General features: G+C 41.1%; 1 protein-coding gene and 1 long non-coding RNA gene across 2 annotated transcripts in view; both read left to right on the top strand.

Annotated features, from left to right (window-relative positions):
• The window catches only part of LOC148093534 (uncharacterized), a 39689-nt gene extending 31857 nt beyond the window's left edge, over positions 1-7832 (top strand). Inside the window, exon 3 of the long non-coding RNA XR_015714269.1 lies at positions 7315-7832. This is a non-coding gene — a long non-coding RNA (uncharacterized LOC148093534). The remainder of the gene's footprint in view (positions 1-7314) is intronic.
• A 4314-nt stretch (positions 7833-12146) lies between these two features.
• The window catches only part of VKORC1L1 (vitamin K epoxide reductase complex subunit 1L1), a 68177-nt gene continuing 55309 nt past the window's right edge, over positions 12147-25014 (top strand). Inside the window, exon 1 of the mRNA XM_087815629.1 lies at positions 12147-12505. Within this exon, the coding sequence (XP_087671755.1) occupies positions 12147-12505 (359 nt within the window). The remainder of the gene's footprint in view (positions 12506-25014) is intronic.

Genomic DNA, 25014 nt, shown 5'->3' with positions numbered 1-25014 from the left:
GTTAAGTTTCATTTGGACTGAAGGAAAACATATAGAAAAGCAGACAAATTATTTCATTCTCCACTAGCGTTAACATCAAATGTTTTTGGGTGTATCCCCTTTCCTACGTGTCCCCTGTCATTGGACCAGTTGTGAGGTCTTATACGGAGTGTGATCAGTCAGTGCTCTTCTCGGGTTTGAACACTTTTCTTCTACTTCAAGAGTAAAGTAACTTTTACTCCTACTTGATGAGCCTGGTCTCTTCTCAACTCACTAGGAAAAAAACCCGGGAGGGTTTCCTTCACCTTAGGCATCTGGGAAAGCAGGTTGGAGTAGGACCAAACCCTCCTGCCCTTTGCCCTTAATTGCAAATAGAGTGGAGTTTCTCTTAGTTGAGGAGTTTGCTGTGCTCAAGAGTTTGCACAAACTGAGTTGAGAAATACTGCTTGGTGGAGGGGGTGCAAAAAGCAAAGGCGAACTAACTGGTTGTTTCCTGAGGTACAGACATGACTGTGTTGGCTTTAGCTGTTTCATACTGGATTCCTTGTGGGAATGCCTGACCTAAGGGTTGCTCTTCTCTACTTTGTGAGCTTCTTTGGAACCCAATTTCCTCATTTTTAAAATTAGGGGTAAGAACACATGTTCCCTAAGATCCTTTCATCTTGGCTGTTTTATGAGTTAATAAGATGTTTTCAAATAAACATCCAAATAGTGCTGTAGTCCTCAAGGTAGGCCTTGCGTATATTTCTATAACCTTGTAATCACCCAAAAGGAGAGAGTATTTGAGGAAGGAGGGTGCCTTCCTTCCTTCCTACCTTCATTGCTTTTTTAAAAACTTTTTAAAAAGTAATATATACATCTTCATTAATTTCAGAGAGAGGAAGGGAGAGGGAGAGAGATAGAAACATCAGTGATGAGAGTCATTGATCAATAACCTCCTGCACACCCTCCACCGGGGTTAGAGGCCGCAACCTGGGCATATGCCCTGACCAGGAATCGAAACTCGTTCTCCTGGATCGTAGGTCGATACTCAACCGCTGAGCCATGCCAGCTGGGCTTTATTGGTTTTTTAGAGCCTAGATTACCTTCTACAATCTTTTGTCTTGAGGCTAGAGTTGACTTTTTAAAAATCAGCCATTTGAGCCAGATATTGTGAATAAGTGAATGATCAAGCATGATGCCAAACTTTGACAAGTTTCCCAGAGAGTGTGCTGTGAACTCTGAAATGCTGGCTGCCAGTCACTGGGTCACAGTTCACACTTCTTGCCAAATTCAGAATTGCATATGAAAAACATCCTAATATTAAAGGAATAAAGCATTAGGACCTTTCTTTTCTCTTAAATTGTTTTTCTTGGTTCTGGAATTTTTAACTGCTGAACTTTTAACTGATCTCTAGTTTTGGTTAGACTAGACCCTCCTACTACTTTTTTCTTTAGAACTTGCTGACTTGTTCAGCTTTTTAGGGAAATCTTTGTTGTTTTATATGTCGAAATATGTGGACCAATAATTGCAGAAACATTCTACATATTCCAAGTTACTTTAAAAATTAGACCAAATCTTTATTTACAATTTACTTCTCAGTTTTCATCAAAGCAGTTAACCATTATTTAAAGAGAATAGAATCTTCTGACCTTTTCACCATTTTCTTAGTTTATAGGGTGCCTGCATGGGCATGGGTGAATGTTATGAGCTGATGTTTTCTAGCCCAGTATAACTGGATAACATTTCTAACCATGTCATTGTGCAGATAGAAAAAAAATCACTTGGGAGGGGGCTATTTTGGGAATTCAGGCACCATGTGGGTGGCTGGATTTGCAGGGCCTTTTCTTTGCAACCAGAAAATTCTACAGTTTTGTGATTCTGACCCCCTCCCTTCCTTCTGTACACCATCTGTGATAAGCAGCTGCTGACATGGCTCCCGGTAACCCCGCCTTCTGGTATTCCTCCCTTGTGTAACACCCTCCTCTTAAGTGTGGGTTGGACCTGGTGACTTGCTTCTAAGGAATAAAATACAGCCATGTGCCACTTAATAACAGAAGTGCGTCATGAGGTGATTTTTTTCATTGTGTGAACATCATGGAGTACACATACACAAACCTAGACAGTATAGCCTAGTACACACCCAGGCTATTGCCCCTAAGCTATAAGCCTGTACAGCATGTTACTGTACAAGACAACACAAGAGTAAATCAAACACAAGAGAAGAGACAGAAACAGGAGATGTGTGAAGCTGCTGCTGGCATACTATTTTACAGCAAACTTTTTTTTTAATCCTCTCCCAAGGACATGCTTCTGTGGATTCAAGGGGGGGGAGGGAGGGAGAGAAAGATCAATGTGAGAGAAACATAGGTGCATGGGAAGGCACTCCAACCAACTGAGCCACACTGGCCACGGCAAATGTTCTTTTTTAATAAGTAGAAAGAGGCCCTGGCTGGTGTGCTCAGTGGTTAGAGCTGGGTTGCAGGCTCGATTCCTGGCCCAGGTTGAGGCGCATGCAGGAGGCAAGCAATGTGAGGTGTTTCTCTCACATCGATATTCCTCTCTCTCCCTCTCCCTCTCTCCCTCTTCCTGTCTTCCTCCCTTCCACTTTCTCTAAAAAAAACAATTGAAAAAATATCCTTGAGTGAAGATAAACAAAAAACGTGCATGGTGTGGGCCCCAGTGCCCATAGAAGTTCTTGTGACAGCTGCTCCTTCAGCCCCCAACTGTCCTCCCTCCTTCCCCAAGGCCGGATCTGACTCTGGGTGAGCTAGTTCTTCATGTCCCCCCTCACCTCCTTCAAAACACCTACCAAAGCCCTAGCTGTTTTGGTTCAGTGTTTGGAGGGTCAGCCTGTGGACTGAAGGGTCCTGGGTTCTATTCCAGCCAAGGGCAATCCCTGGCCCTGGTTGGGGCGTGCACGGGAGGCAACCAATCGATGTGTCTCTCTCACATCGATATTTCTCTCTCTCTCTCCCTCTCTCTTCCACTCTGAAAAGCAATGGAAAAATATCCTTGGGTGAGGATAAAAATAAATAAATTTAAAAATAAAATAAAACACCTACTGAAATCTGTTCCTGGTGGGGGCCTCTTATCTTTCCAGGGTAACAGTTTTCCCACCGCATCAGAAGTCAGGAAATCATGGCCACCTCCCAAATACATGGCCACCTCCTGAACAGGGAAGCAATTGCGAGGGTTCTGGTAGGTGTGACCGGGTATCCTGGCAGGCAGGAGCTGGGACTTAAATGCGTTTGGTGTCTGCGCCTAAGTGGCTCCCTTCATCTTAAGTACCCACCTGCATCTACTGACTTAAAAGAGGGACTCTGGGGGAAAACCAACTTCAACCCTTTCCACCCTTTAGAATTCTATGAATATGTAGGAAGGACTTGTTGGGATCCAGTGGAAGCCGACTGTGGAACCTACCATATTCCTATGGCACCTGCCGTGCTAGCCAGATGTTTAAACAGGGCCAGGGTGAGAAGAGCAAGAGTAGAGAGCGAACAGCACCAGGCCTGATGTCAGAACCCATCTGGGAGTGTCTTTGCTTCAGAAGAGAGACAGTTGAGAAAATGATTTTACTATACAATTCATCATTTTAGGGCCCAGACAACAGCCTTCACAACTGAGCATAATACTGAGGGAGGGAGTTGTTTACTTATTTGATTGTTTTACCTGCTTTTCATGGACATTCATGGCTGGGAGAACCAGCAGGCCTTTGCCCCTCAGGGGTGAGGTAATAGCAGGCTATGGGGGCAGGGTCAGCTCAGAGGTGGCTCCTCTGTGGAAATGTTGGTTTGCCTGCCAGAGTTTGGGCTTGGTAGTAACAGTTATGCTGAGGCACACGGCAGCAGTGGATTGCAAGCAGTCAGTGTCGGATCTACTGACTGGCATCTCTGAAAAGCTGTGGGGACCAGCAGCTGCAGGGTCTTGGCTCAGCCAGCAGGGACACTAGCAACCGGGGAAGATTTACAGCCAGTGACTGTGATTCAGGGAAATAGAGGCCAGAGACAGTGGTGTACTTGGGCTCAGAGAGGCATTTCTGAGGACCCATGGGGGCCATGACTGCACAGTTTTGGTTAAGTGAGCAATGAAAAGATTGATGATGATAATGATAATATTAATTGCTTTATGGAGCACACCAGGTACTCTTCTAAGTGTTTTCCATGTATTTATTCACTTAGCTCTCACTACAACCCTATTAGGTGGATATTATTATCTTCCTTTGACAGATGAGAAACTTAGATTTGGATAGGTTGTTATGTGGCAGATTGCATTTTCCAAGATGGCTGCGTATCTCCCTGCCCACATGTTGTTCTGCAATGTGACCTTGATTCTCCTGTCATTGAGAGGTGAGTCTAATCCCCTCCACTTGAATCTGTGCAGACTTCTGACTCTTGTAACGTATAGGGTGCAGCAGAAATAAGGTAATATGACTTCCAAAACTAGGTCAGAAAAGGAAATGCACTCTTCACCTTGTGTACTGGAGTCATTATCCTGGAGCCCTGAACTGCCATGGGAGAAGTCTAAGTGCTCTGAGATGCCACGCTGTGAGGAAGCTCAAACGAACTCACAGGGAGTGACCAGATAGATCCTGAAACTCCATGAAGAGGGAGAAGGAGATACCCAGCCAATCTAGCTGCTCCATCCCCATGGTGTTCTTGTTTCAACTGCTGTCTTATTTCAGCCACATGAGAGACACTGAACCAACCAGTCTCTTCCTAAACTCCCAACCCACAGAAACTGTGAGAAGGAATAAAGCGATTGTTGCTGTTTTAAGCCACCAAGTTTTGGAGTAATTTGTAATGCAGCAATAGACAAGTAACAGGTAACTTGCCCATAGCTTGTCCGTGGTAGAGCTGAGATTTGATCCATTAGTTTGGTGAACCAAAAGACAATACATGCACACAGGAAGACACATGGTGTTTTTTTGTTTTTGTTTTTAGATCTCCAGATATACCTGGTGAGGGGAACTGATTTCTTGCATAATCATCTCGTGTTTAAAATTCACAAGATTCAGTTACAACTTTAATGTGAGCTTATTTGTACCTGTAAGTTGATGGGGTCTACATTTTAAATTAGTTGTTAAATGTTCTTCTAAGTTACACAAGTTAATGTGTTTCATGGAGTTAGTAGAATATATAGATCCAAAATTAAATTTTGGATAGCCTTTACCCAATATGATCATTTTGGTTTTCAAATAGTTTGTTTTAATTTATTGCTTCTGGAAGAATTTATTTTCATGGAATGCTGCACTTTTCTTTTACCCATAGAAACAAAGATTAGGATAACACAATTGTTAGCATTTATTGAGCACTTACTATGTGCCAGGCACCATGTATTTAATCCTTTCCAAATCCTCTGAAGCAGATACTTTTAAAAAAAAAAAGTTTTTATTGATTTTAGGGAGAGAAGAAGGTAAAGGGAGAGAGAGAGAGAGAATCATCGATGAGAGAGAAACACCGATTGGCTGCTTCCTGCAAGCCCCACACTGGGGATTGAACCTGCAACCCAGGCATGTGCTCTGATTGGGAATTGAACTGGTGGCCTCTTGTTGAATTGGAAAACGCCCAAGCAACTGAGCCACCAGCCAAGGTGAGACAGGTACTACTGCCGTCCTCATTTTATAAATGAAGATACTGAAGCAGAGGAGTTTATGTAAATTTGCAAGCAATTGCAGCCAGTAAAGAGGTAGAGCTGCGTTTCCAACTCATGTTCTAAACCAACACAATACTGGCTCTCTGCCCTTAGTCCAGGCCAATTCCTCTGATGCTCAAATTGTGCTTTCATGCAATAAGTTTTTGTGAAATGTTTTGTTTTTTTTTAATCCTCACCCGAGGGTATTTTTTCCATTGCTTTTCAGAGAAAGTGGAAGGGAGAGAGAGGGAGAGAGAGAAATATCAATATGAGGGAGAGAGTAACCAAAGAATTTATATGCATATATGCACAACCCAAGGACACGGACAATGGTGGGGAGAGGGACGGGGGGGGGGGTGTGGGATGGGGTGGAACGGGTCATTGGGGAGAAAAAGGGACATCTGTAACATTTTAAACAAAAATAAAATAAAAAAATATATATATATGAGAGAGACACATAGATCGGTTACCTCTCACACATACCCTGACTGAGGCTGGGGATCAAGCCTGCAACTAAGGTATGTGCCCTTGGCTGGAATCAAACCCTGGACCCTTCAGTCGGGGGCCAACACTCTAACCACTGAACCAAACTGGCCAGGGCATCTATTTCTTATATAAAAGATCAGGCTTAGCTTGTGCTGTGTGCAACTCACGGCAAAAAGGTTACTAGAAGAGGCCTTGTTCCTAACATACAGAAGCCTCTTCTATAAAATATTTTCTATGCCAGCAAGAAAAGGTTACCACTAAATTATGAAGGAAGGTAAAGCCTTTTGTTAATTATTTTTGAATAATTTATTCTTGGGCTTCCTGTGAATTGTTGAGGAGTCCATAGAGTGTCTTGGGAAGTCTCTAGGAAATTTTAAAATAAAGAAAACATTCGTTGGAGTTATATTTGAAGACAACTGTTTTTAATACATAGTCCCACTACAAATTCAGCATCTAGGCAGGGGTTTATTTATTATATGTTTTACTTTAAGCAGGAAGCATGCAATTGATTAGCTCAAAGTGTTCTTGGCTTCATACAGTAAAAAAAAACGTATGGGAGAAAAGAAAGTACGGCCCTGGTTGGGTATCTCAGTTGGTTATAGTATCATCCTAATACATCAAGGTTGTGAGTTCAATCCCTGGGCAGGGCACATATAAGAGTCAACTGATGGGTGCATAAATGGGTGGAGCAGTGGGTCGATGTTTCTCTCTCTATCTCTCATCAATAAATTTTTTAAAAATTAAGAAAGTGTAGTGTGCAGAGAAAGGCAGGCATAGCTGGTATTTGGCTTCACTGCTGGCTGGAGTGTAATCTGTGAGCAAATTAACTCACCTCTTTATGAGTGGCATATGAGCCTCTGCAGAGAATCTCAGAAATCCTTAAAGCAGAACCCCATAAAGTGAGGACTTGCTGCAGTCACATCAACTGAGTATTCAAAGTGATAGAATGCAGGAGGTACAGACACATTTAGGTTAGCCAGGCAGGATGAAAAATAGTCTGGAAATAGCCATGAAGAGTAGGGAGATGCCCCAAACTGTCTCCTGCTGAGATATGGAGAAAACATTGATTAGGGCACAGCTGGTTTCCAGAGAGAGAGTAGGTTTGGTGAGTAAGAAAACCAGAGAACTAGAAGGAAAGAAGGGTGTTTCAGTTACTGTTGCTGCATAATGTATAACCCCAAAATTTTAGCGGCTTAAAACAACAATCTTTTTTTTTTCTTCTTTCCCCCCCCACAGTTCTGGGAGTTGACTGGGTTCAGCTAGATGATTTTCACTCAGGTCTCTTGTGCTGTTGCCAAGGCTGGGGCTGGAGTTATCTCAAAGGCTTCTCCAGTTCCATGTTTGGCAACTCATGGCTGTCAGCTGAGACCTGGGGCTGTTGGCTGGAAGATCTACATGCAGCCTCTCCATGTGGCATGGGCTTCCTTGCAGCATGGCAACTGGGTTCAAAGAGCAAGCATCCCAAGAAGACCACAGAGAAGTGATCTCACCTTTTATGATCTAGCCTCGGAAGGTACAGAGCATCATTTCTGCCACAGTCACAGACCCTCTCAGATTCAAGGGGAAGGAACGTAGACCCCCACCTCTGCATGGGAGCAGGGGTCAACTTCACGATGAAGAAGAGCATGTGGGACGGGAGATCTTGTTGCAGCCAACTTGGAAAATGCAATCTTCTGTAAAGGGTAAGTACAAAGAGCAGAAGATTGGAGTCTAAGATTTCAGAAATCTGGCCCTTTAAAAAGAATAACAACGGCCACTCCTTTGGGCAGCTTACGTGGAATGGAAGCAAATGTCATCAGAGTTGAGGAAAATATGGGGTGATGAGTCAGGGCAAAGGCACGGCTGTCCGCACGAACTCTGACATCCTCAGGAAGGCAGAGGGCTTCGGAGAGGTGTAGTGAAGGCAGAGATATGGCGAATGCTGTTGTAAAAACTTCTGAGTTTTTGCGTTTTCTTCTGGATGGCAAATAAAACTAATCTCTGTGAGGATGACTTCTAACTGGGAAGAGATTTTGCTGTGGGCCTATTGTTTGTGCAAAGATGCTAATAGTGAACTTTTTTTAGTGCTCATTCATTAGTTCACTTAAACTGTACTTACTGGATCCCTAGTCTGTGGTGGAGTCCTGTTCTAGATGATGATTCAATAGTTAACAAAGCAGACAAAGATCTTTGCCCTTGTGGGTCTTATACTCTGTGGGCAAGACAAACATAAAAGAGATTTTTTAAAACAACTATAATACATATTATGTTTTATGAGGATAAATGCTAAGGGGAAAATTCAAATTTTCTGTGCATTTTATTTTTAATAATTTTTTATTTTTCAATTACAGTTGATGTACAATATTATATTAGTTTCAGATGTTTAACTCAGTGATTAGACATTTATATAGCTTATGAAGTGATCACTCTGATAAAACTAGTACCCATCTGACACCATACATAGTTATTATAGTATTATTCACTATATTCCCTGTGCTATACGTATATCCTCATGACTATTCTGTAACTACCAATTTGTATTTCTTAATCCCTTCACCTTTTTCACCCAACCCCCCGCCCCTCTGGCAAGGGTTGAAATGTTCTCTGTATTTATGAGTGTTTCTATTCTGCTTGTCCATTTATTTTGTTTTTTAGATTCCACATATAAGTGAAATAATATGCCATTTATCTTTCTCTGACCCATTTCACTTAGCATAATACCCTTTGGATCCTTCCATGTTGTTGCAGATGGCAAGACTTCATTTTTTTTTTATGGCTGAGTCATATTCCATTGTATATATGCACAACTTCTTTATTCATTTATCTATTGGTGAACACTTAGGTTGCTTCCATATCTTGGCTATTTTAAATAATGCTGCAATGAACATTAGGTTGTATGTCTTTTCAACTTAGTGTTTTGAATTTCTTCGGATAAATACTCAGAAGTGGAATTGCTGGATCCTTCGTCTCGTTATAGCCTTTGTTTTAAAGTCTATTTTGTTTGGTATAAGTGTTGCTATACCAGCTTTTTTTGTTTGTTTCCATTTTCATGAAAGATCTTTTTCCATTCATTTACTCTCAGTCTGTGTTTTTTTTATCTAAAGTGAGTCTCTGGTAGACAGTGTATGTAAGGGTCTTGTTTTGTTATCCATTCAGCCACCATACGTCTTTTGATAGGAGCACTATTTGCATTTAAAGTAATTGTTGATAGATATATATCTACTGCCATTTTATTATTAACATTTTTAATCTTTTTTTTCTTCTTCTTAAGAAAACCCTTTAACATTTCTTGTAATACTGGTTTGGTGGTGATGAACTTCTTTAATATTTTCTTGCATGGGAAGCTCTTTATCTGTCCTCTGCTTCATCTAATCTGATGTTGATTCCTCTTAGTGTATTTTTCATTTCAGTTATTGTATTCTTCATTTCTGACTGGTTCTTTCTTGTGTGTTTTTTTAAAATTTTTTTATTGGTTGATTTTATTTAAAAAATGTTTTTATTAATTTGAGAGAGAGAGGGAGGGAGAGTGATAGATAGAAACATCGATGAAAGAGTAACATTAATTGGCTACTTCCTGCATGCCCCCTACTGGGTATCAAGCCTGCAACCCCGGCATGTGCCCTGATTGGGAATCAAACTATGACCTCTTGGTTCCTAGATCGATGCTCAACCACTCAGCCACACTAGCCAGGCTCTTATGGTTTCCATATCTTTTTTATCTTGCTGAAGTTCTTACTAAGTTCCTAGAGCATCCTTATAACCATTGTTTTGAAATCTGGATCTGAGTGTTTTCTCCATTTCATTTAGTTCTTCTTCTGGAGATTTCTCCTTTGGGAAATGTTTCTTTGTCTCCCTGTTTTGGCTGCCTCTGTGAGTTTGTTTCTATGTATTAGGTAGATCTGCTATGTCTCCTGGTCTTAGTAGAGTGGCCTTATGTATTGGTGTCCTGTAGGGCCCAGTGGTGGAGCCTCACTGGTCATCTGAGCTAGGCGGGCTGTGTGCACCCTCCTATTGTAGTTGAGCCTTGATTGCTATTGGCAAGTCAATGGGAGGGAGCAACCCCCGGGCTGATAAGCTACAAGGACTGGCTGTGACTACAGCAGAGGTGCTGCTCTGCAGGCGTCAACCCCACAGAGCAAGGCTCCCTTTAGCAGGTGTCTGGTGCCTCCTGAGTGTGCCACTCTTGAAGGTTGGTGGGTGGTGCTCCAGGTATGGTCTGAAGCTCGCTAAAGGGTGGACTGACTCTGGGGCCTTCCAGGAGGTGAGGTAAACTGCCACCTGTGCCCTGCTCGGGGCCACCCAGCATGAGCTACAAAGTGATCTGCAGATGGTGGCTACTTGGGCTGGGTTTGGAGGTGCCCTGGAGTGGTCATACTGCAAACTGAGTCTGGATGCCACTAGTGCCTGGCCTAGGGCCATTTAGCAAGAAGTATGGGGCATGCTGAGGCCAGATGCTGCTTGTTTGAAGTTCGTGAAACTTTGAGAGAATTTAGGAAAGCATGAGCCAAGATAGGCCATTTGTTTGGAAAAGTCACTGAGACGGATGTGGGTGGGCCCAAATGTTGGGTGGGGCAGGGTCTCCGGGAATCACCAGGGCAGGCTGATGGAGACTCAGATACAGCACCTGCCTGCTCATTCTGTGGGAATGAAGTGCCTTGGGAGGTCTGGGTTTCACAGACTCTGCTATAGAAAAATTTCTGGCCAGCTACTGCCACACCTCAAGGATCCTGCTGTATCTTGCTATGACCTTTTCTAAAACTTTGGCAGGAAAATGTAGAGTACAGCATTCTAACCCAGCAAAGCAAGTCTGGGGTAATGAATGAGCTCATAGAAATCTTTTCGAATATTTGTTTCTGGCATGGTGGATTGAGCCAACACAGAAAATACAGAAATACAAATATAGAAATACCAGATAAAATATTCTAAGGAAGAAATCTTAAACACATAGCCGAGCTTGGCTGGCAGAAAGGCCATGTGAGTGAGCTTAGAAAAGGATTCTCCAACCTTGAGATGCCTGCAGGCTTGCCAGCACCTTGACTGTAGCTTTATGAGAGAGATCCTGAGCCAGAGGACCCAGCTAAAGGACACTCAAATTCCTGACCCAGAGGAACTCTGAGAAAATAAGGGGTTTTGTTTTGTTTTGTGTTAAGCTGCTAAGTATGGGTTAATCTGTTACCCAACAATAGATAATAAAAGGATAGTGATTACTCAAAAGCTTCTGAAATATCTTCCAGAGCTGCAATCAGGAATAAGCTAACCATCTCCAAGAATGGTTTGTTTCTTTCTTCTTAGAGACAGTGAGAATAATACACATATGTTTTCCTTTTAGTTTTGGCCACTAGGAAGCTCAGAGCCAAATTTATGGTTCAGTTGTAATAATTATGCAAGACCCTATGGCCTGCTTATGTGTGTTCTTACTCTTGGTCTTTTCTTTTACTCTGACTTGTTTTGTTCATCCTAATTTTTTAGTTCATGTGTATATTTTGAATATAATGAGTTATGTTAAGCCATCTCAAATTCAGCTTACAGAGAAGCAAGGCATTCAGAAATACTTTTAAAAAAATAGTTAAGTTCACACCTGTTGAACAGGAGGTGCCTGGAGGTGGTGGTGGGGAAGATCAGGTAATGCAAGTGGCTGAGGAATGGGCATTTGTCGGGGTTAATTTGGATTGGGTCAGAAAATAGCAAGTAATAATGAGGAAAAAAAAGAGAAAAAAGGATGGCAATTGATCACCCCTCCCAGAGGGAGGGGCCAAGGGCTCGCCAAGTCACACTGGTAATATCTTTGAAATTTATTCATTGCACTGGGTCCCCCTAAGGCCCTCCCACGACATCCCACCCCGCCCTCCCCTCCCGGAGCCCCGCCCCTCCCTTTCCTCCCAGGAGCCCCTCCTCTGCCCGCGGCACCCCTCGCTGCGCGCGCCGCGCCGCCTCAGTCTCCGCCCGGCGGCCGGGCCTCCCGTGCGGTTGCGCGCTCCGCTCCTCCCTCTGCGCCCGCGCGCGCCTTACCGCCTCGCTGGGCTCCCTCCTTTTGGGGCGGTTGGGCCGCGCGCCTGTGGGGGCGGGGCCCGGAGGAGGCGGTCGAGCCAATGGGGCGCGGCGGCGGCGGCGGCGGTGGCGGCGGCCGCGGCGGCGGTGGCGGTAGCGGCGGCGGCTGGGTCGGGCCCCGACGGGCGGCGGCTGCTGAGGTGGTGGCGGAGGGAGGCGGCGGCGGCGGCGAAGGAGGAGGCGGCGGCGGCGGAGGAGGGGGGAAGATGGCGGCGCCCGTCCTGCTGAGAGTGTCGGTGCCGCGGTGGGAGCGGGTGGCCCGGTATGCAGTGTGCGCCGCCGGGATCCTGCTCTCCATCTACGCCTACCACGTGGAGCGGGAGAAGGAGCGGGACCCCGAGCACCGGGCCCTCTGCGACCTGGGGCCCTGGGTGAAGTGCTCTGCCGCCCTTGCCTCCAGGTAGCCTGGTTGGGGGAAGCGAGCCGGGAACGGCCGAACGGGGCGAGGGCGGAGGCTGGGGGTGGGGAGCGCGCGGCGGGAGCTCGGGCCTGGGGGTCGGTGGGGACCGGGCCGCCCAGACACTCAGGGCGGGCCGTTGGGGGTGGGGGGTGGGGGGCGGTGGCCAGGGGCTCGGGTCCGGGGGACGGCCCAAGAGCAGGCCGCCGGGGCGGAGGTGGTGGGGCCGCGAGACCGGCGAGGAGGGATGAGGTGGCAGAGTGAGCCGGGAGGCCGGAGCGGACCGGGAGCAGTTGAGCAGGCTGGGGCCGGGCTAGGAAGGAGCGAGAGGGGTTCGCGGAGGGTGGGTCCTAGCTGACTTGACAGATTTCCTCCTTGTCGCCGGGGGAGGCGAGTCAGGGCTGTAGGACCCTGCGGTGGGGAGCCGTGCAGTCAGAGTTCCCCCGTGGTCTGGGATCGCTGCACTCCAAGGCTGTGCGGCCGGCATGGGCTCAGGGGTTGCATTTCCCACTGTCTTCCCGGTAATAGGACAGGTGTTTCCGTGGTCAGGCCTCTTTGTACTCTGTAGCGCTAATGAGAATTTGCAGACTTACTGAGCCGGTGACATTTGCGGGCAAACACGAATTTGACCCTACTCTGGAAGAAGATACCAGCACTTAACATATCTGATTTCTTGGATTCCCCCTCGTATATTTCAGTGTGCCTGGGACGGGGAAATGATCTGAGTTTGGGTCTAGTTTAAGCTTAATTTGAGTACAGTATGAGTGTGTCGTGTGTAGTAATGTTTTGGGTATAGAGGTGACTTTTAAACGTTGTTGATTAGTATAATGGGTTTGCCACAGAAGATTAAAAGTTATATTTGTTTTGCTGATGCTAGGTTTTTAAAATGTAGTTGATTTATCCGTTACATTTTGTTTTCTGCATTAGACTTACAAACTTCATCTATTTAATGGAGATACAGAAATTTGTAAATTAAAGTGGCTTAAGTGTGATTTATAGGCCCAATTTTCTTTTGGAAGTAGGTAGAATAAACATCATTAAAAGTTTTTATTTTGTTTAAGTGAAAAAGACTTAAAATAAAAGCAGGTTATTGGAAACCTCAGATAGTTTTTTAAATTTAACAAGTATTGATTGCCATTTAGCAGTAGCATTTAAAAATGTGACTATTTTAGGAAAAGAAAGTTTTGAGCTGAGTTTTGAGTGACTAGGATTGAAAATAAAGGATGAGTAAAGTTAACTGATGAAAAGAATCGTGAGGAATGTCCTCTAGCAGAATCCAGTGTTAATTCACATGACTTGCTGAAACTCACTTTATTCCCATTTCTCAATCCTTAAGTGTCCTAATTCAAACAGAATGAAGTAGTAGTTGATGAGAGGATCATGAGTATGTGTGCATATGTGTGTAAAGTCCTCTACTATTTAAGGAGGTATCACTGTCTAAGGGAGTAGTTCCCAGACTTTTTGATTTCAAAAGAAATACACACCCCCCCGCAATTGGGACACTAATAGAGTTCACAGTTTTTGTCCTGCTAGGTATCGCCAATAAAAACAGAAACAGTAATTCACACCACTATTTACTGTCACCATCATTTCATTTTAAAAAAGGATATTTTAATCCAATTTGAAAGAACAGAATCTCAGAATAAAAGCCCCTTAAATGGAATCACTTAGCTTTATTAAAGTTTACTTCTTATTTGTCCTCATTTTAATATAAATTAGTAAAAACTGTGACAGACCTGTACCAGCCTGCCAGCCGACATTAAATAACCCCCGATGGGTTTCTAGCTCAGCCACTTGTTAGACTGTGGTCTCAAGCTAGTCACTTATCTTTATGGAGCCTCAGTTGTTTCATATGTTAAATGGGAGTATTAAAATTTGCTTTACCAGATGAATGGTAGGATTAAAGGTGATGCATGGTATCAATACCTGGAATAAAGCTTGTAGTCAGTCATAGATGTTAATCATTGATTGGAGGTGTTTTTTGTAATGTCTGATAATAAACATCTGTAAGTAGTATAAGTTGTTTAAGGTTTAGTTGCTTATGTATTTTAAATGTAAATTGTTTTAGTGTTTATTGCTGACTCCATAGCAGAGTATAAAGACTTAAAGTCTATTTAAAACTATTTTAAAAGTGTGGCAAGAGAAACAAAATAATGTGCAGAATATTTGTTATAGGTATTTCCTGTAAATTACATTAGACCCCTTCTAAGAAAGGTTTCATTGTAAAAATAGTACAAATGATCTCAAAAGATTAATAGGCTTGACAGTTCTGCAGTTCTTAAAACAGTAATAATAGCATCTGAAAACCATCAAATCCTCAAAAAGCTGCCTTATTCTGCAAAATGTTGGATTAGTACCTCTCACCTGTCTTTAAAAAAAATTAGTACCGTGTATTTACTATCCCCCCTTCCCATTGAGATCATACATTTTTAGAATTTGTCCAGTTGCCCAAGGTAACACAGTTAGTGGCAGGTTGGGGCTAGAAGTTTGGCTTCCAGAGTATTGTTTAGAGTCTCCCCCTGCCTCCATTTTTTTCAGTTAAATTCTTATATAGGTAATATATTCATTGCTTCCAATTCAAAAGATACTAAAGTGTATACAGGGAGCAGACTCCTTCAAATCTCTTTCCCTATACGTTCAATTCTCCCTCTCCATAAGCAGACATGAAACTTTCCAGTGCCATTTTATGCATATACAAGTGTAAATATGGTATATTATTCTCCCCATTTTATAAATATAGAATTATATATTTCTCATCTGTACCTTATTCTGATCTGTACCTTATTTTCGCTAGCATTTCCATCACCACTATACTATTAAGTACTTATTTACATTCATATTTGGTGTAATGTTAATAATTGCTAGTATGGAAAAAAAAATTTGTTCCAGTAGTATTTTTCAATAATTAAATTTTTCTAAAATAACAGTTGACGTACAATATTATATTAGTTTCAGGTATACAATATAGTTACTAGACATTTATATAACTTAGGAAGTGGTCACCCGATAAGTCTAGTACTGATCTGACACTATACATAGTTATTCCAATATTATTGACTGACTATATATCCTGTGCTGTACTTTACATCCCCTTTATTGTTTTTGTAACTGCCAGTTTGTACTTCTTAATCACTATCCTTTTTTCACCCAACCACTCAACCCCCACCCCTCTGGCAACCATCAGTTTGTTCTCTGTATCTATGAGTCTATTTCTGTTTCTATTCTGCTTGTTCATTTATTTTGTTTTTTAGATTCCACATGTAAGTGAAATCATATGGTATTTGTCTTTCTCTGTCTGACTTATTTCACTTAGGATAATTCCCTCTAGGTCCATTCATATTGTTGCAGATGGCAAGATTTCTTTTTTTTTTTTTTTAATATATCTTTATTGATTTCAGAGAGAGGAAGGGAATGGGAGAGAGAGAGGAAACATCAATGATGAGAAAATTATAGATTGGCTGCCTCCTGCACACCCCCTACTGGGGATCAAGTGTGCAACCCTGGCCTGTGCCCTGACTGGGAATCGAACCGAGATCTCTTGGATCATAGGTCGATGCTCAACTGCTGAGCCATGCCAGCCAGGCAGATTTCTTTCTTTCTTTCTTTCTTTCTTTCTTTCTTTCTTTCTTTCTTTCTTTCTTTCTTTCTTTCTTTCTTTCTTTCTTTCTTTCTTTCTTTCTTTCTTTCTTTCTTTCTTCCTTCCTTCCTTCCTTCCTTCCTTCCTTCCTTCCTTCCTTCCTTCCTTCCTTCCTTCCTTCCTTCCTTCCTTCCTTCCTTCCTTCCTTCCTTCCTTCCTTCCTTCCTTCCTTCCTCTTCTTTCTTTCTTTCTCTTTCTTTCTTTCTTTCTTTCTTTCTTTCTTTCTTTCTTTCTTTCTTTCTTTCTTTCTTTCTTTCTTTCTTTCTTTCTTCTTTCTTTCTTTCTTTCGGCTGAGTAATATTCCATTGTATATGCAGAGTAGGACAAAAGGAGGTTTACAGTTGTGACTACACAGAACATAGTTTATTCTTGTATTATTATTTATTAATGTATTGTTTTCTATCTGAACAACTGTAAAGCTACTTTTGCCCCACCTTGTATGTATCACATCTTTATCCATTTGTTTCTCAATGAACTCTTGGGTTGCTTCCATACCTTGGCTGTTGTAAGTAATGCTATAGTGAACATAAGGGATGCACACATCATTTTGAATTAGTGTTTTGGATGTCTTCAGATCAATACCCAGAAATGGAATTTCTGGGTCATATGGTAGTTCTATTTTTAATTTTTTGAGGAACTTCCATACTTCTTTCCATAGGGGCTGCACCAGTTTATAATCTCATCAGCAGTGCATGAGTGTTCCCTTTTCTCCACGTCCTCACCAACACTTGTTTGTTGATTTGTTGATGGCAGACATTCTGACAGGTGTGAGGTGATATCTCATTGTGGTGTTAATCTGCATTTCCCTGATAATTGGTGATGTTGAGCATCTTTTCACATGTCTATTGGCCGTCTGTATGTTGTCTTTGGAGAAATGTCTATGTAGGTCCTCTGCCCATTTTTAAATCGGATTGTGTGGGGTTTTTTTGAGGTGTTAAGGTATTCAAGTTGGCCCTGGCCAGTGTGGCTCAGTTGATTGAGCATCAGCCCATGCACTGAAGGGTTGCTGGTTCAGTTCCCAGGCAGGGCACGTGCCCGAGTTGTGGGTTTGGTCCTTGGTCGGGGTGTGTAGGGAGGCAACCTATAGATGTTTTTCTCTCACATCGATCTCTCCCTCACTCTCCCTTTCTTTCTCTCCCTCTGCCCCCTTTCCCTCCCTCTCCCTCCAAAATCAATAAAAACATATTTTTAAAAAAGTTGTATGAGTTGCTTATGTTTTGAATATTAGCCCCCTTATCAGATGTATCATTGGCAAATATTTTCTTCCATTTAGTAGGTTGTCTTCATTTTCTTAATGGTATCCTTTGCTGTACAAAAATTGTTCAGTTTGATATAGTCCTATTTGTTTATATTTTCTTTTGTTTCCCATGCTTAAGGAGACATTCACAAAAATATTTTAAGAGTGATGCCAGAGAGTTTTCTAGTAGTTTTGACTAAGATGAATTGAATAAATAAAATATGGATTCTTAAGTTATCATTGTTTCTTGGTATAGAAATTTCAGAAGCAGTATGAACAAAGAGTTGAAGAGGAAGAGATAACAAAGAGTATTAGAGATAATACTAAAATAATGCTTACTGCATTCTAAATTCTTTACATATATTAGTGTTTTTCTCATAATGGTCCTGTGCAGCACTTTTATCACCATTTTACAGATGACAAAACTGAGTTACACAGCATGTAAATGAAATATACATTAGATAATATAGTGGTAGAGTCCTGATTCAAACCCAGGCAGTCTGGCTCAAGAGTCCAAGCTGTTTAAATTATATTTAGGTCTAATATTGATATTGTGATACCCATATCAGCCAAATTTTTAAAAATATGCAAACATCGCCCTGGCCGGTGTTGCTCAGTGGTTAGAGCATTGACTGATGCACAGAAGGGTCGTGGGTTGGATTCCTGGTCAAGGGCATGTTCCTGGGTTGTAGATTTGCACATCTGTTTGCCAAAACACTTGGTTTGTATTATAGCTTTTACATGTTTAGAGCAAGGACATTGTTATGAAGGCCTGGTATGCAGGGAGTAAGTTCCTGAGTGTTTACCTTCTAACCCTAAACTTAGGGAGATGTGGCATTTGTAACATCTAGTTAGAGAACAAATATGTAGTGGGGTTAGTTGTCTGGAAGACTTAACAGAATAGTAAAGGGAAGAAAGATAAAGTGGATCTAGGCCTGTGGAGTGCAGGGGGGAGGGAAAAATGAGTTAGTTTGAATTTGTACTACGGTAGGGTAGCCCTTTCTGAGAGAAGTGTTGAGTCATTGCACAGAGACGGGAGTTGGGCCTGGGGTATGGTGCTGGCTAAATCACTATGCAGAACTAGGATAATTTAAGAGGGATTCATTTCCTTGATGATTCAGAACTTTAGGGAACAGCATGTGGAAAAGCAGAAAATGGTGACCATTTTGGGGGATATCAGGTGGTCATATTTGAATGTAACAGATCCATCTGGGTTGGGAAAGCAGTGGAATCTATAGTTTGCCCAGAAAAATGCAGAACCAGGCATTCTTATAAGCCACATGTTCTTAAAAACACAGGTAAGACTTACAAGCAGTGAGCCTTGGGTTTCTCTTCTATATAGTATTTGTACTAGATTGCACTACACTTGTACTAGGTTATCAGTTTTTAAGGTTTGTTACCCAGAGTCCTAGTTCTGTGGCAGTACACGAGAGATTTCATAAGCATTAGTTTCCCATTTTAACATTTTAAACTTTAAAACTATACTCTCAGATGCATATCATGCTAAATTTTAGCACATTCGAGACCACAAGTTTGTACTGCTAGATTATCTCAAAGGAGTTATGTTAGGTTGGAGAAAAAAGCCAATCTTTTAAAAAAATTTTTTTGTTAATCCTCACCCAAGGATATTTTTTCTGTTGAATTTTAGAGGGAGTGGAAGGGAGGGAGGGAGAGGGGACAGAGAGAGAGAAACATCATGTGAGAGAGAGACATGGATAGGTTGCCTCCCGTACTTGCCCTGATAAGGACTGGAGATCAAACCTGCAGCCTAGGTACATGCCATTGACTGGGAATCAACCCTTGACCCTTCCTTGTTCAGGCTGATGCTCTAACCACTGAGCACACCTGCCAGGGCTGAAAAGGTGCCAATCTTAAGTTTACTTGATGTATGATTACATTTATATAACATCAAAATAAAATTGTAGAGATGGAAAACAAACTAGTGGTCACCAGGAATGGGGGAAGAGGTGGTGTGGTTATGGAGATAGTATGAAGGAAACTTGTGTTTCATTTGTGGTTACTTGAAGCTACAAGTGTTATAAAATTTTGTGGAACTACAGATGAATGCATGTAAAACTGGTGAAATTTAAGTAAACTCTGAATTGTACAGGGTCAGTTTTCTGGTTGTGTTATTGTACTAGACTTATGCAAGATGTTACCATTGGGGAAGGTTAGGTGAAGGGTGCTTGGGACCTTCCTGTGATTTGTAATTATTTTAAAATAAAAAGTAAAAAGGCAACAACAAAAGAAAGCACAATGTAGTTAGAGTACTGGAGGGAAATTGAGCAAAAGTAAAAGTTAAAATTATCCATAATGCCAACACCCAGTATAGCAATCCTTGCTATAGTGTTTCTTGCTTTCTTTGTGCATATACTTGAATTTTAAACAATTCTATTGATTAGAAAGATTGTAGCTTTATATTGGTATTTTAAAAATTCAGGCCAGTACTTGTTTGCCAATATAAAATTATATAAACAAATTCAGTGCTATAAAACTCTCACTACATTATGAAACAACATGTGACTGACTTATGCATAATATCTTGATGTCATGGTTAGTGTATATTTTAAGATTTTGATTTTCCCCCCAGAATACTTGTGTATTACCAAGTATTCTCATTTCTTAATTTTATTAGAGACTTAACTTAGAATTGTTTTACTTTATTACACCTGAACAGGTATAATAAAACTATTAGATAGCATTTATGTACTATTTTTATTTTATTTTATTTTTAAAAAATATCTTTATTGATTTCAGAGAGAGGAAAGGAGAGGGGGAGAGAGATAGAAACATCAGTGATGGGAGAGTCATTGATTGGGTGCTTCCCGCACACCTCCAACTGGGGATGGAGCTGGCAACCCAGGCATGTGCCCTGACTGGGAATGGAACCCCGATCACCTGGATCCTAGGTCGATGCTCAACCGCTTAGCCACGCCCAGCCGGGCTGTACTATTTTTTAAAAACACAATCCTCTTATTGCAATTGCTAATATCCGTGAATCAGGTTTTTCTTGATACTGTATAATCAAAACAAAAGTAATTTGACTGCTGCAATCATCCATAATTTAAAGTTTGTGTTCATCAGAAGAGCTTCATTGTAAATGTTTAAAATTTGAGGTTTTAAAATACACTGATAGAATAAAATACTGCTTTAATCTGTTTCTCATTTTGCAGATTTACATAAAACTTCATTTAGAAAACATTCTTTTGCTAAAGAAATATTTTTTAAGCCATGTATTATGATCTATAGTTTCTTTAGTTACTAACAAAAGGAAGGAATTTCAAGGATGCTGTTGTTGCTATTGTCTGATTATTCACCTTTTTAAAAACAATCATTGTAGCCCTAGCTAGTTTGGCTCAGTGGTTAGAGCATTGACCTGCGGATTGAAGGTTCCCAGGTTCGATTCCGGCCAAGGACACATAACCTTGGTTGCAGGCTCAATCGCTGTTCCCGGTTTGGGCTCGTACAGGGGGCAACCAGTCAGTGTGTCTCTCACATCAATGTTTCTCTCTCTCTCCCCCTTTCACTCTCTCTGAAAAGCAATGGAAAAATATATCCTTGGGTGAGGATTAAACGATAAATAAATGTTAAAAAACAAACAATCATTTTATTTGAGAAGTAAAATAGTGGAAGATCCAAGACAAAATAGAAATTAAAGTTGAGTGTACTCCACACTATTTTGGTTTTTTGTGTTTTTTTAAAATATATCTTTACTGATTTCAGAGAGAGGAAGGGAGAGGGAGAGAGAGAGAGAAACATCAATGATAAGAGTCATAATTTACCGCTGCCTCCTGCACACCCCCAACTGGCAATTGAGCCCGCAATCTGGGCATGTGCCCTGACTGGGAATCGAACCACGATCTCCTGGATACTAGGTCGATGCTCAACCGCTGAACCATGCTCAGCTGGGCTGACACTGTGTTTTAAGAGTTTTATTTATTTCCTCCTGTGCATTGTGCTAAGACTAGAGCTAGAGTACCTGGGTTGAAATCTTGGCTCTATAACTTGATCTCTCTTGTTTCAGTTCCTCTATAAAATGAGGAAAATAATAGTGTCTAACTCAGGATTACTGTGAATATAAAGTGCACCATTGTACTGATACCTATAAGCAATTTACCTCAGTGCCTGTCAAAAAAGTTCTCATAAAACTTACTTGTTATTTTAAAACAAGGTTGAGCCTGGCCAGAGTGGCTAAGTCAGCTGAGCATCATCCTATGCACAGAGTGCCAGTTGATTCCTGGTCAGGGAACGTACCTGGGTTGCAGGTTCTATCCCTGGTTGGGGCACGTACAGAAGACAAGTGATGTTTCTCTCTCACATCAATGTTTCTCTCTCTTCCTTTCTCTAAATGCCCTCAGGTGAGGATTATAAAACACAAAAAAATGGTTGAGATTATACTGTATGTATTTCATATCTTTTCCCTTCATTTAGCATGTCACAACTATTTTCTCATGTCATAACTCCACCAGTAATGTAACAGAATGTCAGGTGTCCTGTATCCTTGCCACTATTGGGCATTCTCAATTTTTTAGACCTTTATCAATTTGATATATGAAAATGTCATCTCATTGTTTTGCATTTTCGCCCCAAGCATAAGAAAGGTTTAATGTTTTTCACATTTTTAACCGTTTGCATTTCTTCTCTTGAGCCTTGCTTGTATATATCTTAGAAATGTTTATATTGATATATGGACAAATGCTTTATATATTTAAAGGATGTGAATATCATATGTTTGTTGTTAATATTTTTGCCATTTTGTTTTATTTTTGCCGAGTATAGGTATTTTTTAAGTATATAAAAATTGATTATTTTCTTAATTTTTTTCATAGGTTTTAAGTTTACAAAGGCATTTCTCATTCTGATATCAGATGAATGTCTATAATTTTTTTGTTTTGAAAAAAATCCCTTAATCTAGAATGTAGTTTATTAAGTGTTAGATGAGTCTGTAACCTGATTTTTGTATAGACATATGTTTAATATTTCTTCTGGATATTACCTATTTATACCTTCACCTTGTCCCCCTTCTGGATGGTTTGTCTTTTTTTCTCTTACTGGTTAGCAGGAGGATTTTGGATATCACAGTAGTTAATCCTTTGTTATGTGTGTTATACATAGATTCTCACTTGCCTTTTAATTTTGTTTATGGTATCTTTATTCATATAGTTTAAATTTTAAATCATTTAAAATTTTTCAATTACAATTGACATACAATATTATATTAGTTTTAGGTATACACCCCAATGATTAGACATTATATAACTTACTAAATTGTCATCCTGTTAAATCTTGTACTGATCTGACACCATACATAATTATTAGAATAGCACTGACTATATTCCCTATGCTGTACTTAAAAAAATTTATCTTTACTGTTGAAAGTATTACAGATATCCCCCCTTTATATCCCCATTGATCACCTCCACCCTGCATCTGCCACCCCCCAGGCCTTCACAACACTATTGTCTGTGTCCATGGGTTATGCATATATGCATTTAAGTTATTTGGTTAATCTCTCCCAACCCACTCCCCCACCTTCCCACTGAGATTCATCAGTCTGTTACCTGCATCTATGTCTCTGGATCTGTTTTGTTCTTCAGTCGATTTTGTTTATTAGATTCCACATATGAGTGAGATTGTGTAAAACAGAATCAGGAAGAATCAGAAAACCTGAATAGGCTAATAACAATTGATGAAATCGAAGCAGTAATTAAAAAACTCTCAGCAAACAAAAGCTCTGGTCCAGACAACTTCCAGGAGAGCTTTCTAATTCTTTGAGTTGTAGGGTTAGGTAGTTTACCAAAAATTTTTCTTAATTTTTGAGGTAGGCCTGCAGTGCTATGAACTTCCGTCTTAGGACTGCTTTCACTGTGACCCATAGATTCTGAGTTGTCATGTGTTCGTTTTCATTTGTTTCTAGGGAGTTTTTGGTTTCTTTCTTGATGTTATTGGTAACCAAATCATTGTGTAATAACATGTTATTTAGCCTCCATATGTTTGAATGTTTTTGAGTATTTTTACTGTAGTTCATTACTAATTTCATGCCCTTATGATCTGAGAGGCTTGATGTAATTTCAGTTTTTTTGAACTTGTAGAGAGTTGTCTTGTGTCCTAACATATGTGGTCTGTCTTTGAGAATGACCCATGCGCACTTGAGAGGAATGTATATTCTGCAGCTTTGGGGTGCAGTGTTCTATAAATATCATTTAAATCCATCTGATCTAGTGTGCCATTTAGTCACTGTTTCTTTGTTGACTTTTTGTCTGGAAGATCTATCCAGTGAAGTCAGTGGGGTGTTAAAGTCCCCGACTATGACTCTATTGCTGTTGATCTCTCCCTTAAAGTCCTTAATGTTATTATTGATAGGTCCTTATTTATTGCCATTTTAATTTTTTATACCCGTTTCTCTCTCATTATTATTACAGCAGTCCCTATAACTGTTCTTGCACTGCTTCTATTTCTACTTTATTTTTTTAAAAAAAATATATCTTTATTGATTTCAAAGAGAGGAAACGAGAGAGAGAGAGAGAGAGAGAGAAACATCAATGATGAGAGTCATTGATCGGATGCCTCCTGCATGCCCCCAACTGGGGATCGAGCCCGCAACCCGGGCATGTGCCCTGACCGGGAATTGAACCCTGATCACCTGGATCCTAGGTCGACCCTCAACTGCTGAGCCACACCTGGCCGGGCTATTTCTTCTTTTAATTACAACAATCCCTTTAACATTTCCTGCAGTGCTGGTTTGGTGGTGATAAACTCCTTTAGCCTTTTCTTGTCTGGGAAGCTCTTTATTTCACCATCTGTTTTGAATGACAACCTTGCAGGATAGAGTAATCTTGGTTTCAGATCCTTGCTTTGCATTCCCTTGAATACGTCATGCCATTCCCTTCTGGCCTGTAGAGTTTCTGATGAGAAGTCAGCTGACAGCCTTATGGGAGCTCCTTTGTAGGTAACAGATTGCTTTTCTCTAGCTGCCTTTAATATTCTCTCTGTCTTGAACTCTTAGCATTTTAAATATGATGTGCCTGGGCCTCTTTGGGTTCTTCTTGCTTGGGACTCTCTGTGCCTCCTGAACTTGTGTGACTCTTTCCTTCACCAGGTTAGGGAACTTTTCTGCCATTATTTTTTCAAACAGGTTCTCTAACCCTTGTTTACTTTTGACCTCTTCTGGCACTCCTGTGATGTGAATATTGTTACGTTTCATGTTGTCCCACAGCTCCCCTTAGACTATCCTCCTGTTTTTTCATTGTTTTTCTTTTTGGATCTCTGATTGAGTGGTTTTTTCCAACCCTGTCTTGTAATTCATTGATTCGATCCTCAGCTTCCTCTAATCTGCTGTTTATTCCTTCCAATGTATTCTTTATTTCTGCTTTGTCATCCTTAATTTCCTTCATAGTTTCCATATCTTTTTTCATGCTGTTGAGCATCCTTACAATCAGTATTCTGAACTCTGTATCTGATAGATTGCTCATCTCTCTTTCATTTAGCTCTTTTTCTGGATACTTCTCTTGTTCTTTCATTTGGGGCTTTTTCTTTTTTTTTTTTGTCTCCCCATGTTGGCTGCCTATTTGGGCTTGTTTCTATGTATTAGGTAGGCCTGCTAGGACTCTCAGTCTTTTTGGACGGTCTCTGGTGCTG

The sequence above is a fragment of the Miniopterus natalensis genome, chromosome 3 (assembly GCF_054644295.1).
Source record: "Miniopterus natalensis isolate mMinNat1 chromosome 3, mMinNat1.hap1, whole genome shotgun sequence".
Taxonomy (NCBI): Eukaryota; Metazoa; Chordata; class Mammalia; order Chiroptera; family Miniopteridae; genus Miniopterus; species Miniopterus natalensis.
The sequence above is the reverse complement of the archived record's forward strand: the minus strand, read 5'-3'. Positions and strand labels throughout refer to the sequence as shown.